Genomic DNA, 18,633 nt, shown 5'->3' with positions numbered 1-18,633 from the left:
CAAAAAAAAAAAAAAAAAAAAAAAAAAGTCTACAAATAACAAATGCTGGAGAGGGTGTGGAGAAAAAGGAACCCTCTTGCCCTGTTGGTGGGAACGTAAATTGGTGCAGCCACTGTGGAAAACAGTATGGAAGTTCCTCAGAAAACAAAAAATAGAACTACCATACAATCCAGCAATCCCACTCCTGGGCATATATCCAGACAAACTATAATTCAAAAAGATACACGCACCCCTATGTTCATAGCAGCACTATTCACAATAGCCAAGACATGGAAACAACCTAAATGTCCATTGACAGATGAATGGATAAAGAAGATGTGGTACGTACATACAATGGAATACTATTCAGCCATAAAAAGAATGAAATAATGCCATTTGCAGCAACATGGATGGACCTAGAGATTATCATACTAAGTGAAGCAAGTCAGAAGGAGAAAGACAAATACCATATGATATCACTTATATGTGGAATCTAAAATATGACACAAATGAACCTATCTATGAAACAGAAACAGGCTCACAGACATAGAGGACAGACTTGTGGTTGCCAAGGGGGAGGGTGTTGGGGTTGGAGGAGGGACGGAGTGGGAGGTTGGGGTTAGCAGATGGAAGCTTTTATATACGGAAGGGATAAACAACAAGGGCCTACCATATAGCACAGAGAACTATATTCAGTATCCTATGGTAGGGACTTCCCTGGTGGTGCAGTGGTTAAGAATCCACCTGCCAGTGCAGGGGACACAGGTTCAAGCCCTGGTCCAGGAAGATCCCACATGCCGCGGAGCAACTAAGCCCGTGCGCCACAACTACTGAGCCCGCAAGCCACAACTACTGAACCTGCAAGCCACAACTACTGAAGCCCGTGCGCCTAGAGCCCGTGCTCCACAACAAAAGAGAAGCCGCTGCAATGAGAAGCCCGCACACTGAAACGAAGAGCAGCCCACGCTCACCACAACTAGAGAAAGCCCGCACGCAGCAATGAAGACCCAATGCAGCCAAAAATAAATAAAATTTTAAAATAAAAGAAAAATTTAAAGAAAATATCCTATGATAAACCATAATGGAAAATAATATTTTTTTAAAAAGAATGCAAATGAATAAATAAAAGAGATGGAGCCAGGATTTGAGTCCAGGCAAACTCCCGATCTCATGCTTTTAACCACTATGCTATGCTGCCAGAATGCCATCCTTCAGGCTACCTCTTCTTATTCATTCTAACAGTGGAATCAGAAGAGGTGACAGTAGGAAATTATCCTCCCACCCGATGCCACTGCCTCCAACTGGACCATCAGAGAATTAAGAAAGAGTGGCGCTTGGGAGAAGAATAAAAGGAGGAGGCTGAAATCAGAGTTAGGGAAGGAGGTCGAAAGTAAGGAAGTTGGACATTAATGAGCTCAAAATGTTAAAAGTTTAAGCTCTATTTCTCCACGTCTTCTGCCTCACTGCAGCTTGAAGCTGACTTCCAGGGATGCTGAGAAAATTTAGAGTTAGAGAGCAGAGTGAAAAACGGATCAGCTGTGGACTTCACAGAGCCCAGCAGGCTGAACACAATTAAAAATACTTGATCAAACTTATGGCTACCAAAGGGAAGGGGAAGGAGGGATAAATTGGAAGTTTGAGAATAACAGATACACATTACTATACATAAAATAGATAAACAACAAGATCCTACTGTATAGCACAGGGAACTATGTTCAATACCTTGTAATAACCTATAATGGAAAAGAATCTGAAACAGAAAAAAATATATATATATGTATACATATATATATATCTGAATCACTCTGCTGTACACCTGAAACTAACACAACATTGTAAGTCAACTATACTTCAATTTTTTTTAAAACTTGATCAAATCATATTTTAAATATTTTTTTTAATTATTGTGTCTATCAGAGGGAGGGAAGTGCTACTTGGAAGCTAAATTCATTATCAGCCATTCTGCCATCAAGGGAAAAATTCTTATTATTGAGAAATAGATCTCTACATTGTTTCTTCCCCTTACAGAGGCTGGCAAGGAAAGAATGAGAAAATACGGAAATGTGAAAGCTTCTATCATTCTCCTATGCCGCTAAAGGTGAGGTTGCAAACTGGCCACCCAGGGGCCGAGCTGGCTCGCAGACATGTTTTGTTTGGCCTGCAGAATGTTAGCCTGCACCGTGGGGTTTTTTTCCCCCCTCAGTGTTTTAAATTGGAAATAGTGGCCAACATATAAAAAAAAATAGGCAAGAATCCTTTGACAGAGGTATTGCAAATAAGTTCTAATGTTCTACAGTGTGCCAAAACTGTCTTAGTTGTGAATTTTGATAAACAGAACTTCCTAATTTCAATGAAATCCAATTTATCAGTCTTTTCCTTTATGGTGACTGCTTTGTATGCCCTGTTTAAAAAAAAACTTTATGAAATTCATGAAGATATTATCGTATGCTTTCTTCTAGCAGCTTTATTGTTTTACCTTTCACATTTAGATCTAAGACCCATACTGAAATAATCTGGGGGCATGGTAGGGCTCCAGGTTCATTTTTTGCCATGTGGATATCCAATTGCCCCAGAGCCACTTATTGAAAAGACCATTTCCCCACCACCCCCTACTGGATTATGATGGTGTCTTTATTGTAAATCAAGGGATCATATATGTGTGGATGTTTCTGGCCTCTCTATTCCGTACCATTGCTCTATTTGTCTAACATGTGCAAAAATGCCACATTCTCAATTACTGTGACTTTCTAGTAAGTCTTGAAATCTAGTACTGTAAGTCTTCCAATGTGTTCTTCTTCAAGATTATCTTGACTACTCACTGGGATGGACACCTAACATTGGTGTATGTATGTATGTATCAATGTTAAGCCTCAATGAAAAATAACACAAAAGGGACTTTCTGGGGGTTAAGGGAGATGAGATATTGAGCCTCTCTCAAGGAATCAGAAATCTAGCAACACAGAAAGCCTGTATGGCAGTAGTCTAGAGCTGCCTTTCTAGACACGGTGTACAAGCTCCCATCTGTGACAGGCCCCACCTACCCCTCCCCACCAATGAGGCAGATGGGCCAGTGCCATCTCTCATCTTGCTCTGGACTTGCTTCACTCATTTACCTTTGCTGCTTGGATTCTGGGTGTATTTGAACGAATGAACTAGTTCAGCAGAGCCTGTTGCCGTAGCTCTGGCCATGTGAAGAGGCGTTCCTGGTGATGGTGAGAAGGCTGCATAGCTCTGGATGATTGAGGGAGATGGAAGGACGGTCGAGGGGCTCCTCCAGAGCAGGTTTCTCAATATGGACACTACTGACACTGCGGACCAGATCATTCTTGGTGGTGGGGCTGTCCTGGGCACTGAAGGATGTTCGGCAGCATCCCTGGATCCCACTAGATGCTCTCCCAAGTTGTGACAACCAAAAACGTTTCTGACGTTGCCAAACGTTCCCTGGGACCAGAGGCAGAATCGCCCCAGAGCAGAAACAGGAAGAAGGAAGGGAGATGTGCAGGGGGCACGGGCCCTGGGTTAGGGGCACAGGCAGGACCCCCGCCGTGCCCGCCTACCCACCTGCCCTCAACGGGCAGAACAAGAGGTCTACAAAGAGGGAGAGGAAGACTGACAGAGAAAGAGTGGATGGTGCCACGGGGAGCTGTGAGCAGGACGGCGGCTTCACAAACTCCAAGGGGCATCTCCTGTGTAAAATATAAGAACAATGTCCCCTAGAGTTGTACAATGTGTGGCCCTAGATATAAACTATTTCAAAGCTCCCATCTCTCTAAATAGTCTATAAATTCTGCCCCTTTCCCATTCCGAGCGACTAGGATAAAAACATCAGCTCCTCCACCGTTACCTCAGCCTCTCAGAATCTCCAGAAAGATAAAGATGCAGGCTCTGAGCACACGTGGGTTGAGGTTCAAGCCAATTTCATTTGCATTTCAAAGGTCCTGCACCACAATTCTCTGTATCTGTCTTTAATTTGCTTTGCTGTCCCTTTATTTCATGCCCCAAGCATTATCTTTCCTCCCCTTGGCTTTCCTTCAGCCTCATAGCTTAGCTTTGATGAAGTCTAATGCAGGGGTGGAGGCCTGTACCCTGTTCCCCAGTGATGTACCAAGGATGGGAGTGGTCCACGCAGGTACGAGAATAAGGGGTACATTTTCGGTAGAAACTTTAAAAACATTAATAAATTGGACTAAAAGTCAGTCTGCTTTTATTAATCGGCATGCACCAGCACTTCCAAAATTGTTTAGACATTTGTCAGTGATAAAACACCCCTCCCCCCGCCCCCGATTCTCTCGGTCTATGTTCTAAATGATTACTGTCGTTATTCTTTTTTAATATACATATTTATATTTATATATCATAAGCATAAGCAACATCAGCAGAGAACATAAATATTTTACACACACACACACACACACACACACACACACACACGCACAATATTTATGTCCTCTGCTGATGGTGCTTTTGCTTACAATGCTACAGGATACTCACAGGTGAACCTTAAAAATTTTATACAGCTTCTGTGCCAATTCCTTTTTCCGGCCAAATCTGCTAAGAGGATTTCAGGGCAAATAAAGGAATGTATATCTGGGTTACAATCTTATTCTCAAAGATACTTTTTATTCAGTGTTTGAAAGAAAAATGCAGGGAGGGGAAAACCACTCCAATACCTGCAAACACTAAAGCTGGCTCTTCAAGAACACCTTATATTTACAAAACAATACGGCAGGGCTCTCTGAAGTTGCGTTTTGCCATTGAGATGCTATATTTGGAGCATTTCCCCCCCAGGCTCAGGGATTTTTCAAAATTGTTAAATAAACTCAACTGAGAATTCTTATTCAAATGGAATTGGATATTTCAGCTTCATTGCCAAACTCTTCATTTCTGTAGTTTGATAAGCCTTCTTGCCAAAAAAAAGGGGGAGAGGGGGACCTTGCACCTCTCGGTCACCTCAGAGCCCCTGATATCTCCCCCAGCCCCCAAAGAAAGAGTTGAGGATGGATAAAGTCTCATGTCATCCGGTAGGACTCCTGCCTACCAGGGTTTAGGCTTTGGGTTCTGGGCTTTGGCCCTTTGTCCAAACACTTGCCAGAAATGTAACAAATCACACCAGCAGGCTTGGTTCATGCCAGAAACACTAGTTTACAGTCTTCCAGTGAAGCATTTCAGGAGGAGGTCGGGGGAAAAAAATTGGGAAAATACAAACCACTCCTTGAATATCAGTGAAGTGACTTGATTCACTGTGCTTAAATCTCAAAGGGGGCTGCAATGGCTGGGTGCTTTATGCCTTCCTGGGACATGCAAGGCCTTCTCTTCTGGCCTTGTGCCTGACTCTGGCCACTTCCTCCCCTCATTCCATCCAGAGGAGACTCTTTTGCAGTTCCCAGAAGGTGGCACGCTCTTTTCCAGCCTTGCCTTAGCACACACAGCTCCCTCTTCCTGGAACACCCTCTTTTTCTTGCTTAACGCTCCCTCTTTTAAGACTTCCATGAAGCCTTCCTGGATTGCCACAGTCTGGATTAGATGCCCCTCCTGTGTGTTCTCAGAGCCACCTGGCTTTGTGCCTTCTGGCGGGTGCTGTGTTCACTGCAACTTACTCCTCCTGAGCTCACAGCTAGACTACATGTCCCAGTCACCCTTGCAGTTAACTCTTGTCACATGACCGAGTTCCAGGAAATGAAATATGCATAGAAGTGATGTGTGAAGAGAAATTGTATCCTCTCTACAGTTCTCTGTTTCTTCCACACACTGGCTAAAAGGAGAAAACTCTCTAGCCCTAGAGGAAGACGGAAGCACACACAGAGAAGGGGCCTGGGTCCCTACATAACCACAAAGAAAAATGGCACAACTATGAACATCCACTCTAGACTATACATTGAGTGAGAAACTTTCATTGCGTCAAGCCACTGAACTCTCAGGGCTCTTCGCTATCGATAGCAGTTAGCTGGCACTGACTAATACATCATGGCACCTACCCCGCACTGCCTTGCAAGTCGTCTGGTCTCTGTGAGTTCCTTGAGGGAAGGGATTCTGTCCTATAGGTCTCATCTCGAGCTCTTAACATAGTGTTTGATACAGAGTAGGGCCACAGCAAATATCTGTGGAAGGAAGGTCAGGAGAGGGAACAAACTTATGAATGGACACTGTAGCACAGCAGAAAGTTGGCCCTGGGAACATTTTTACCCTTTGCTCAAAATTAGCTGAGACCCTAAATGAGTCAATTTTGCCTCTCTGCACCAGTGTCCCTGACTGTAAAATGTGGTTAGCAAGATCAGTAGTTCAATTTTAGCGAGCAATCACTGTCCCCTAGAGGGCTTGTTAACAGGAAGATTGCCGGGCTCATTCCCAGGGTTCCTAATTCAGTTGGCCTAGGGTGGGTCCCAAGAATTTGCATTTCGAGTAAGTTCCCTGATGATGGTCTGGGGACCAGACTTGGGAACCACTTGCCTAGATGATCTCAGATCCCTGGGAACGGTCAGGGCCTGGTGGTCTCCAGTGGCCAAGCTTATGAGCCAAATCATGGACGATTCTTCCAGAGTTAGTTTGGCATTTGGAACTACTAGATTAGAAAGATCCTACGTGTGGCCAATTTGCATTCACAGTACGGAATAAAACTCCCACCTGATAGGAGACTGGTGGCTCCTAAAATTACCCAAGTTTTAAAGATAAGAAACTGCAACTGGGGCGCCAGGTTACTTGGTTGGGATTTAAAGCCAACCCTTCCTGATCCCTCCCCTCCCCTTGCACGCTAGGTAAGGACATTATGATGGAAACATTTCTGAACACAAAGAATGCCTAGAAGATGAGGCAAAAAACTTGACCCTAGATTAATCCAAGTTTTCAGTTCGGTGGATCTTTAAAATGCACTGTGAGCTGTGGCCACGATACCCCATGAATGCCAAGTGCCAGCTGTGCACAGATATTTAAGGACCCAGCTCAGATCACCAGGACGTGAAAATAACCAGATCTCAGACTTCGATTTAACTGGGAAGACCTCCAACTCCTTTTCACGTCACATGCACTAAATGCACGAGACCAAATGCGGACCACAATATATTGACTGACACCAAGACTCCAGCAGAGTCACACTTTGTTATCAGACATTTATTTTTTCACATAGCACCCCAGTTTCACAGCATGTACATTTTCCAGAGTTGGAGATTCTTAACCTACTATGTTCTCCACAGACTTTCCAACAAGTGTGAAAGAGAGGCAGTAAGGTTAGCTTGAGTCGACAAGTCACAATCCAAATATAGGACACCCTGTATTTATTTATGTTTAAGATCAATATACATACAGTTCCCAATGCTTAGCACATGAATGAGACTCTGGCTGAGTAAAATACTAACACAACTTGTTAGCACATTATCATGAAAAGACAGAAGGCATCAAATATATACTTTGCTGTTCCTCATTTTACTGTTCAATGTAACTGTAGTGAAAAAATATACATTTTTACTTTCGAGGTTAAAATAGACCATCAACTCATTATCTCTCCAGGCCCACAGCTACAAGGAGTAAAATGGCTCTTCCCACCTCTGGCTCACTTGAACATCGGATTTGTGCTGAAGACAGAAAGAATGGCTAAAGGTAAGGGTACGCCCCAGCTCCCAGGCTGGCTGCAGCTGAAGCCCTCACACAAGTTACCTTAAAACAAAATAAAACCAACACAACTGAGTTGATCCAATCTCCATGCAAGGGGGTCCCTGCGCCACCTGCTCCATTCCCAGGTCAGGGCTCCCTGAAGGAGCTTTAGCATCCAGTCCTGATGTCCGACATAGTGCTTTATGACAGAACTGGGACCAGAAGTTTCCCTACTGCAGCCCTCAAACTCCAGTTCTGGCCTGCTTAAGTTCCAGTGTTCCTCTGGTCTTCAGAATCATAAACCACTTTCTCCAACCTCCCACAGTCATGAACTTAGCTTAGAGCAGGGTAGTAGAACCCCCGAAACACAAAAACTAAACACTCCTCAAGTGCTGAGAGCAGAGCAAGACTTCTGTCACTAGAACAAATCCTGTCGATTGAAACGCTGTAATGCCTTTCGGAAGAGGTTCCTTTCTCAATCATATGCGTCAGTAAATGTAGAAAATAACGAGACAAGCCTAAAAGTGACCGCGCACCTGGGATGTCTCCCCACATTCACAGACTGGCTGTTTCAGGGAACACTTAGTAAGGCAACCTCTGAAAGTCTATTTTGGGGAGAATCGGTTTATATTGCTCTTCACGTCTGGCCCTCTTGGTCTGCTGTTCTTACAGTTGCTCTTGGGAGGGTCACATAACCAGCTACATTTCTCACTGCAAACAGCAAAGTGGGGAGGCTCCTAGAGTAAGACTCTCATACACTGCCGTCGATGACTAATCTGTGGGCGTTGGTGGGCAGCCTCCCTTAGCCTGGGCTGAAGGGGAAGCAGAATATGCCACTTCAGGTCTGCAAAAGCCCACATCCCCCCACTTCTCACTAGGAAGTTGAACCACACTGAGTCAAAAAACTATAACAAAGCACCCAGAATTAAAGTGTAAATTCAAGTGATCCTTTGAAATCGGTTTCAAAAGAGTACACTTGAAACAGAGTAAACCAGTCGGAAAGAGAAACCAAAGTTACTAGAATGTTCTCTTTAACTAGAGAAGAAAAAGACCTCTCAACAGAGATTTCATGTTGTTCACATTCATAATGTTCAAACCACAGCCTACTGAGTCCTACTTCCCAGCGATATGGGAAGATCTGGGTGCTATGATATCTGTAATTCTTTTTTTTAATAGTTTAAAAATCAAATTCCCTTCGTGCTATCTTGTCAGGAGGTGTGATTCTAGCCTGTGCTGAACAAATGTTTTTAGCTCTAAGGTGTTATAATGAAACTGAGATCTTTCCAACTACTACATTAGCAACTGTCTGTCTTAATTTCAAGAAAAACATCTATTCCCGATTATTTTCTTATTGATCTTCTAAGAGCACATCTATCATTACCATGGTTGTGAGCTCATCTAAGAAATGGACAAATATCATTTAGAAACAGACTAGAATCAAGTCACATATGAAGAGAAGAATGCTTCATGATAGTTCAGACACTACTAGGAGATCAAAGAAAAATCCATGTTTTTGATTACTCGCCCTAAACTGTGCTGAAACTGAACATGTGCAACCCAAGTAACCCAAGATATATTGAAGAAAACTATAACTTACTACATATTGAGTTCATTTCAATCACAGTAGTCTATTTTAAACACAAACTCCCATAAGGAATACAGGAATGGAATCCATTCAAAGCAACAGCTGTCAAAAGTTCTGCCAAGAAACTCAGGGTAATTTACTGCATCATGAAAGATGAGGTGTTCTGAAGAACAAATACTTCAATCATATTCTTTCTCTTCAGATTTTATTTTTTGCTTCAATCCAAGAGAATTATCTAGATCTAAAACTCACTAAGAAATGTTTTCATATTTTAAGACTGATTAATTAAGTAAATAAAATTCAACATGGTACATAGAAAAAATCCTTCTAATCTATTTTTAGCAATGCTAGTGGCAAGAGGACTCAACTGAGAATCCATAAAATCCCAACTCTGCCACCAGCTCCCTCCTTCTATGGATTCTTGGACTAGGAACTGTGGTTTCTTAGGGCCTTGGTCTCCCCACAAGCAAACTCAGGATATGGGAAGGGGTCCTCTCATCTCTGACATCCTACCGTGCAATGAGAAGAAAATGGGCACAGCTCCCAGCTAAGCTGCCTCCTTCTCCCAACCAGACCCAAAGCACTTCTCTAATATTTATAAAGCAGTCAGATCCCTCCAACTAAGGCAAATGTCTGCCTTGATTCCAACACACTCCTCCATTACAGAAATCTACCTTTCGGGTTTGCTTCGTGGCTGCTGGATAGGGAGGTGGCCAAAGCGATAAGCCACATACCAGAGACACTGAGGTACCCAATAAGCTGGTGATCTACTCCTACCGTGTTTTCACCCTTGGGACTATGGGACTCCCATGGAGGAAGACCACTTAACAATAAGGTTACTAAACCCCCGTGGACGGGGGCAACATCGACGTTCTGCCCAGAGACTTCTGCCCAACAAGGTCTTATGCTTGAGTAGTTTTATAGAAGAGGTATAATGGTGATATCGATAACCCAGCCTTCCTATAAATCACATTAAAGGCTCACAGAAACATTATCAGGAGTTATAATCCTAAATTAAATAAAAGTATACATCCTACGAAAACAGAGAAACAGAGGATGAGCGCTAGTTAGGTAATATCATGTTCTGTGTGTGTGTGGGGGGGGTGTGTAATTGTTTTTTTAAAAATCCACTTCTAGGCAACTAAGAAACTGTGGTCACTCTTAGGTCCAGTCAAGAAGGTGGGGTGGAGATATTATTGGTGTGGGCTTTAATGCAATGCCTATGCTAAATTACTGGTTAGACTGTGCAACGCATGAGGCTTTGATTGTCCAATGCAAGTTTTTTCCTTTAATGAAAACCAAGCTAACTAAACAAAACCCCAACCTCCTAATTTGGCTCACTCTGGCCTTGGCTTGATGGGAGAAAAACATGTCAATATTTTAAAAATGCATAACATAGACTAACATTCTTTAGTTTATATGTCTGCTTAATGGATATGAAGTGCTATCTGGAGTGTGTGCGTATGTCCTGGAAGACTATGAGATGAAGTGCATATGCTAGTCTTGCCTGGATTGAATGGAACAAAAGGCAAACATGATATGAAACGTCTGTGACAAGGACACTGTTGATAAAATGTGTTGCAGCCCCCAGATCTCAGAACAAGTGAAAAGAGGTTACCTAAAAAATGTGCACTCACCCATTCATAACCTTAGGAAGGGTTTAAACTGACTCTGAACCCCTCCCACAGGGACAAAAAAGGCAGCCAAAAGGGAAGGAAAGGGGGACTAGAGAAATAGTTCAAGTCCCGTGATTTTCAAAATCCAAGCAATTCAGAATCCTTTAATATGCACAGAACAGAATCAACGATTTGGGTTTTTTTGGAAAAACATCATCTGTTTGAGCGTTTCTCTTCTGCCATTAAGCTATTTATAAAGCTTAACGGAGTAAGAAAGCGTTAAAAATAAAAGCCTACTTCTTCTAAAAGCAGTCAACTCTACTGAAATCAAAGGCTTAGTCCCGCATACCGCAAACCTATCCTAAACCACTTGAGAAAGGACCCTAGCACACGCCACCCCTCTATCCTAAGAATCGGTAAATTAGCAAAACGCACAAGAGACCCCATGTCTTGCCAACCGTCTCCTGAAGTGATGTTAAAGCTGGCGAGGCCGGATACCTGGGAGGGTCGATCAATTCCCACTTTCCACTTGAGCTTACAGGAGAAGCAGAGGCTATGTAAATTTCTATAGAGTACTGGCTTCTGCAATGTGAGCTTACTGTTTTACATCACTTACACTGGAGTCGGTTGGGCGCCTCTGAACTGCACATAAACCAATCCCTTCCCAAGGGTACACTTCACAGAGAACAAAATAGTCATATATCCAGTGTGAGGATCGGCTTTCTTTCATTATTTCTTCATACCCAATACACTCACGATCCGGGTTAAAATAACAAAGACAAAAATAACTACCAGAGATTGTTGGATTACTGGTAACAACCATTGCCCCTTCTTCCCTAGTTTGAATACCTGGGTTCAAACAACAAATATTTATCAGTCCAAACAGTCTCATCAGCCGTTCACATTTGATGGGTGGTTTCCAAATTCATGCATTTACAGCTATGTTAACCCATGCAGGATAAAAGTAGAGATCTGGCAACTATTTATTTAATTTGATCGGGCAAGGCAGTTCAGGCAGATTGCTCTTGCCCAAAAATCTACATGAAAGGGCTGAGTTGTCTGGGTTGACGGCTTAGCTGGGCCAAGTTAAATAGATCATGGACAAAACTACTACTTCACAGAGGTGTAAAGACTGAATAAGTCTTTGCCATTCAATAGAAAACAATAGTCATGTATTATTTATAGCTAGATATAATATCAAGATGGCACTAGAGAAGCAATTTTTGGCATATAGTGGTGGAGGGCACAGCGCCAGTCTAAAGCTAATGCTTTTGTTTTCTTCTACTTTTTGTTTTTATTATCATCATGCCAAAGACTATCCAGTTGGAATCACAATTATTCAGGAAACCAATCTACTGTATATGATATACATACGAAAATAAAACAAGCATCCTGAAGGTACTGGATTACAAGGTTTTGTACAAGTCATAAATCCTTTAAATAAGTAATGCTCTAAATTGTTTTTATTTGCTAGAAGATTGGTTTTGGGTAAGGAGCAACATCTAACACCTTGAGGAAGTACTTAAGAATGGGAGGTAAATTCCACTGATAGTTACAATTTCAAGTGTGATAATCAGTTGTATTTTTTCCACCACAGTAAAACGTACACGTGAAGTACAAGAGAAAAGGTGATATGGATTATATTCCGCTGCTACGAGCTTTTGACACAGTCTCAGACACCTATGACAAGTAGTTGCGTTGAAACATTCAAAGGAAAGATCTTGGCAGGAAAGGTCACCCACTGTTACTTGAATCTTGGGGGTCACAACACAGTGACTGGACGAAGTTGTTCCAGTTGGTTTTCCAATGCAATCCGTTCTTGATGAACCTCCTGAGTTGTAGAAAACAAAGAGAAGAGAGGGGTCATTTCCTGGGTTCATCCCTACTTCATCAGATACTGAAAAGACACTTATGACTGGACCCACAAGCATTTAGGTGCCATATGACTCAAGGACAGGTGGACTGGGAGGCATCATATTTACAGCTGGTGACCGGACACAGGAGGCTTCACAATTTGACGTCTCTCGACTCCTTTCTTAAGATGATGAAATGAAACTGATTGACCAACCCTGCCCACCCCCCACGCCTAAATCTCACCCTCAGTTTTAACAGTGGCTGGCACAGAATGATGTTAAAAATTTAAAAACTGATTGGAAGGGACCAGAAAAGCAAAAGCAGACTCCTAATACTGAGAGGCGAGCCATCAGGACGACATCTCTAGTTGCAATCTCTTGTTTCCACTCCAGCGCCATACTGGATCAGGACTGAGGGATGAGAAAGGGCACTGGTCGTCCTTCCACCAAAGTGTCATCCAGGCTCCTGCACAAAATATGGCTGCAGGTGTGACTTCTTGGCTAAAGGTAGAAAACAGGATCCACAGTCTGCTATTTGGGAATTCAAACTTTAAGCCCTAAAACAGACCTACTGGCAGGGAGAGACAGGGACACGTAAAGGCACTCTGACGTAGAATCAGTCAAGGCGGGAAAGAATTCTGTATAAAGGCTCAATTCTGAGACGTCCCAGAAGAAACAACATGCTAATAGTAGCATGGAACTCAACAAAAGTTTATTCACCCACCCTCCTACCTACCATCCGACAGTCTTTGAGTATCTATCTACTATGGGCCCGATTCTGCTCTGGGTGTGATGATACCACCAAGGAACAAGATAGATCAAACCAATGCCCGCCCTCACAGGGCTCATACTCAAATGGCTAGAGAAAGACAAGAAAGTCAGAAGAAAAATAAAAAACAACCAAGATACTTTCAGAAGGAAATAAATAAGATGATATAATAGAGAGTAATGGGGGATCTGGGAGAAAGGTGGAGAGGGTGGTCCGGGAAGGCTTCTCAAAGCGGATGCTACTGAGCAGAGACTTGAATGAAGTGAGAGGTGAGCCACATGAAGATACAGGCGAAGGATATTCAGGGAGATAAAATGGCAACCGCTAAGGCCCCAAAGGAGGGAACAAGCTTGGTGTGTTTGATGAACCAAAAGGCCTGTGTGACCAGAGCAGAGAGGACAGTGAAGACCTTGGCAGGAGCTAAAGTCAAAGAGTTAGGCAGGCACCTTGTGGACAGAATAAGGAGTGTGGATGCCATTCAAAGTGTACGGCAACGAGGACTTTGAATCAGGAAAGGCATTCGGCCTAACTTAGAATTCAGAATTTTCATTCTGGCTACTGCACAGACAATGGATTGTAGCAGGACAAGAGTGGAAGTAGGGAGCCGTTGGGAGGTTACTGCATGGAACCAGGCGAGAAATGAAAATGGCTTAGATCAGGTAGCAGCCATAAAGATAGAGAGAATGAGATGGATTCTGGACATAATTTAAATCTAGAACTAATAGGAGATGTTGATGAAGGCCATATAGGAAAGAAGGAAAGGAATTTGGGATTGAGCAAGTGGGCGGCTGGTAGTGTGGTATTAATTGAGAACAAGAAGATTGGATGAGAAATGGGCATTTCAAGGAGAGGGTTGGGAATGAAGCATCTGAGATGTGTATCAGATGTATTAGGAGAAAAGTTGAATAAGCAGCTGTAAATACATGTCTAGAGCTTAGGAGAAAGAGAAGTAGGGCTTGAGGCATAAATTTATGAGGCTGGATGGCCTTCAAAGCCATAGGATTATGTAACATCACCCAGCAAAATAATATATTGGGTTGGCCAAAAAGTTCGTTCTGTTTTTCCACAGCATCTTTCAGAAAAACCTGAACTTTTTGGCCAACCCAATAGATGGAGGCTGCAGGTAAAGACAGAACTGAACATATGTACCAAACTCATTCCCTACTGCAACTCTACTAAAACAATTGTTTTAACTGGGGGGGGGGGGGGGGCGGGTGCGCATGGTCATAGACACACAAGGACAGGGAAGACAAAAGGGAAGAGGTGATAACAATAAAACTGGTAAGCTGGAAGGCAAACTGATGAATGCTGAATGAATTAGCAAATCCAAGAAAAATAAATGTGGGGATTCTCCTAGGTGCTGAATACGTCTCTTCCAATTACGCATCATGGAACTGGAGAAAATAACCACAGGGTGGATTCAGGGATAAACTGAACCCACTGTGACATGGACCTGAGCTACAACTCCACCGATCACCTGACCTCCATAAGCTCCTACTCTAACTGGTGGATCATAGTGATGTTTTGGGTCTCCTGGAATAAGTATCAGTTCAGAGCGTGTGTCCAGTAATCCCCCCTAAATCTGATGAGTCCCTTTTCCCCAGTGCACAGTCACACACTTTGGGAAAGGCTGGGAGAAAGATTAACAATATAAACTTTTGGCTGCAGAGTAGGGTCCTTCCTAAAGGTGACTCAGAGGACCCTTTATTCAAGGGTTCTGTATGTGTAAACTGACTTAGTCTGGGAACTGACTGAGAAGCCATGACTAGAGCTCTGCTTGATGATTCTTCAGACTTCTGTTCACTAGACCTAAAACTTTTTCACTTCTACAGATCACGTAAAGAAAAGTGACCTGCAAGCTAAGCATGGGGATAAAACAAGAACCAATCTGATTTTACATAGAAGAATCCCTGAAAGACTCAAATTGGCAGCACCAGATACCTATGAAAGTGGGAGTGAAAGAGGGGAGGACGATTGGCTTAAATCAGTTTTGCTTGAAAGTCTGCTTCAGAAGTAATTAGATCTCCGAATCCTTCCTGCCACTATGGTAGAACACTGAAGATTTATTCCTTTGAAAGGTAAAACAGATGGCCTCTGGATTAGCAATACAGAGATACAATTAGGGACTAGAAATTGGACTGGAAATAGGGGGATTAAATGAATGCCCTGAATGCTGAGAACCAGAGCCCTCTCCTCCACTGAACCAGGTCTTCCCTCCATGCAGGAGACCACAAGAGTCTCCTTCCTGAGGACTCCAACCAGACCAAGAGGAAACAGCAAATGACACTGTCTTTGGGGGTCCCCCAACTCTACAGCTCAGCCAAACTGGGGGAGAATGAAGCTCAAAGTTGACAAGCCCCACAACAGGCTATGAACTTGCAATATGCATTCTCATCCTCCTCCTAAATATAAGCAGAGAAGGACCATCAGCTATTGAAGGAAAGTATCTAATTAGAAGTATATACAACAACAAAAACTGCAAGTATTGAGGAAGAAGAAAAACTACCATTAAGAGAAGATATTACAACAATGAAACAAGAATAGGATGCCATTGAAAAGAATCAGAGAACAACAACAAAAATGAACTCTTGGTTATTAAACACAGGAGATTTAGAGTTTAAAAATAAGTATGTCTCCACATATAGACAAAAGAAAGAAGAGAAAAGAAAGACACTAGAAAAGAAAAATTAGAAAACCAAACTAAGAAGTCCAGTGTCTGAAAAATATCAGGAAGGGAGAACAGAGAAAATGGGGGGAGGGAGGTCAATAAAAATCAAGAAAACTCCCAGAACGGAGGAATATGGGCTTCCCAATTAAAAGGGCCTACCAAATAAAGAGACCAGCGCATAATAGTGACCTACGCCAAAGCAAAGGTGGGGGAGGGGGAGGCAAAAGCAAAATGCAAAACAAAAACGAGGTCACATATAAAGATCCATAAAACAGAATGAAGTGTGACATTTTACATAATTTTATTTTTTATTATCATATGGTAAAATTGACTTTTTTCTTTTATTGTACAGTTCTACAAATCTTAACACATATAGATTTGTGAAACTACCATCACAAAGAGGGTACACTACAATTCCAACAACCAAAAAGCTCCCTGGTACTACTCACTGATATACAAACCTTCACCTCATGCATAACCCTTGACAACCAGTGGTCTGTTTTCCAGCACTATAGTTTTGCCTTTGCAAGAATGTCAAATAAAAGGAATCATGCAGTACATAACCTTTTGACACCGGCTTGTCTCAAGCAGCATAACACCTTTGAGCTTCATTCAAACTGCCGCGTGTATCATTCCTTTGGCCTGATGAGTACTATTTCATCGTACTCCATTTATCCATTCATCCTTTGAAGGACATTTGAGTTTTTTCCACGTTTCCACTATCATATACAACTTCTATGAACACTTGTGTACAGGTTTTTGAGTGAACATAAATTTTTCATTTCACTAAGGTAGATACCCAGGAGTGGAAGTGCTGGGTCACAAGGTTAAATGTATATATAACTTCACAAGAAAATGCCAAACAGTTACTCAGAGTGGGGTATCATTTGGCATTCTCACCACCAATTCACGAGGGTTCCAGTTGCCAGCACTTGACGCTGTCACGATTTTCTGTTTTAGCAATTCTATCACTGTGTATACTGGTCTGTGATCATGGTTTCAATTTGCATTTGCCTAATGGCTAACAATGCTGAATATCTTCTCACATGTTTACTTGCCATCCTTATATCCTCTTTGGTGAAGTGTCTGTTCACGACCTTTGCCCATTTTTAAATTGAGCTGGTTGAGCTTTGAGAGTTCCTATTACTGAGTTTTGAGTTCTTTATATAATCTGGACACTAGTCCTTTGTCAAATACGGGGGTTGCAAATATTTTCTCCTAGTCTGTAGCTTGTCTCTTAACTCTCTTGACAGTGTTTTTGGCAGAGTAAAAGTTTTAATTTTGATAAAGTCCAATTTATTGATTTCTTTCGTTATAAATTGTGCTTTTGGCATCATTCCTAACCCCAGGTCACAATAACTTTTTCCTATGTTTCCTTCTACAGGTTTTATACCTTTATGTGCTACATTTGCATCTATGATCCATTTCAAGTTAATCTTTGTATCAGAAGTGAGGTGTTCGATCAAGGTACCTTTTTTTACATATGGATGAAAAACTGTTGCAAAACAATTTCTTGAAGAGACCATCCTTTCCTCAACGAATTGATTTTGTACCTTTGTCAAAGATCAAATGCCTATATTCATGTGCTCTACTTCACAACTCCCAATCCCTCTCCACTGATCTATCATCGATCCCACACTGTCTTGATTACTGAAGCTTGATACTAAGTGATTCCTCTACCTTTGTTCTTCTTTTGCAAATTTGTTTTAGCTATTCTAGTTGCTTGGCCCTTACATATAAATTACAGGATAGGCTGGTCTATATCTACAAAACATCCTGTTGGGATTTTGATTGGTTGCAATAAATCTATAGAGCACTCTGGAGAAAAATAGTATCACTACTATGTAGAGTCTTTCAATCCACAAACAGCATATGTCTCTCCCTTTATTTAGGTCTTCTTGGATTTCTTTTAGCACCATTTTGTAGTTTTCAGTATACAGATCCTGTGTTTTACAATGAATTTATACTTAAGTATTTCATTTGGGGGAGGGGGTGAGCTATTATGAATGGTATTGTTATTCAAATTTCTGTGATCAGTTGTTCGTTGCTTATATATAGGAATATAATTGCTTTCTGTATGACCTTATATTCTGTGACCTTCATAAACTCAATTAGAAAATGAAATTTTAAGAAACAGTTCAATTTGCAATAGTGTCACCAAAAAAATGGGAACATGTTTACAAAAGACACATAATACTTACACACTCAGAACCACTGAGAGGAGTGTTTTCTAAAATCTAAACAATTAGAGAGAAAATCTTGAAAAATTTATACTACCTGATTTCAAGACTTACAGAAATCAAGACCCTGTAGAACCAATATAAAGATCAACAAATAGGGGACAGACTGAAGCTGGACTGGGCCCAGCGTGCGGCATCAGGTGAATAAATTTTGCTTTAAGGCCGAACAAGAAGGTTAACCATACACAAGATAACCGTGAATTACAGCAGCCACAGCAAGAACTTTTTTTTTTTTTTTTTTGCGGTACGCAGGCCTCTCACTGTTGTGGCCTCTCCCGTTGCGGAGCACAGGCTCCGGACGCGCAGGCTCAGCGGCCATGGCTCACAGGCCCAGCCGCT

At 42.1% G+C, this 18,633-nt stretch overlaps 1 protein-coding gene across 1 annotated transcript in view; it reads right to left on the bottom strand.

Annotated features, from left to right (window-relative positions):
- Window positions 1-10,245: 10,245 nt before the first annotated feature.
- The window catches only part of REPS2 (RALBP1 associated Eps domain containing 2), a 252,286-nt gene continuing 243,898 nt past the window's right edge, over window positions 10,246-18,633 (bottom strand). Inside the window, exon 18 of the mRNA XM_024115285.1 lies at window positions 10,246-12,595. Within this exon, the coding sequence (XP_023971053.1) occupies window positions 12,527-12,595 (69 nt within the window). The 3' untranslated portion in view covers window positions 10,246-12,526. The remainder of the gene's footprint in view (window positions 12,596-18,633) is intronic.

Source organism: Physeter macrocephalus, chromosome 21 (assembly GCF_002837175.3).
Source record: "Physeter macrocephalus isolate SW-GA chromosome 21, ASM283717v5, whole genome shotgun sequence".
Classification (NCBI taxonomy): domain Eukaryota; kingdom Metazoa; phylum Chordata; class Mammalia; order Artiodactyla; family Physeteridae; genus Physeter; species Physeter macrocephalus.
This window is presented reverse-complemented; position numbering and strand designations above follow the sequence as displayed.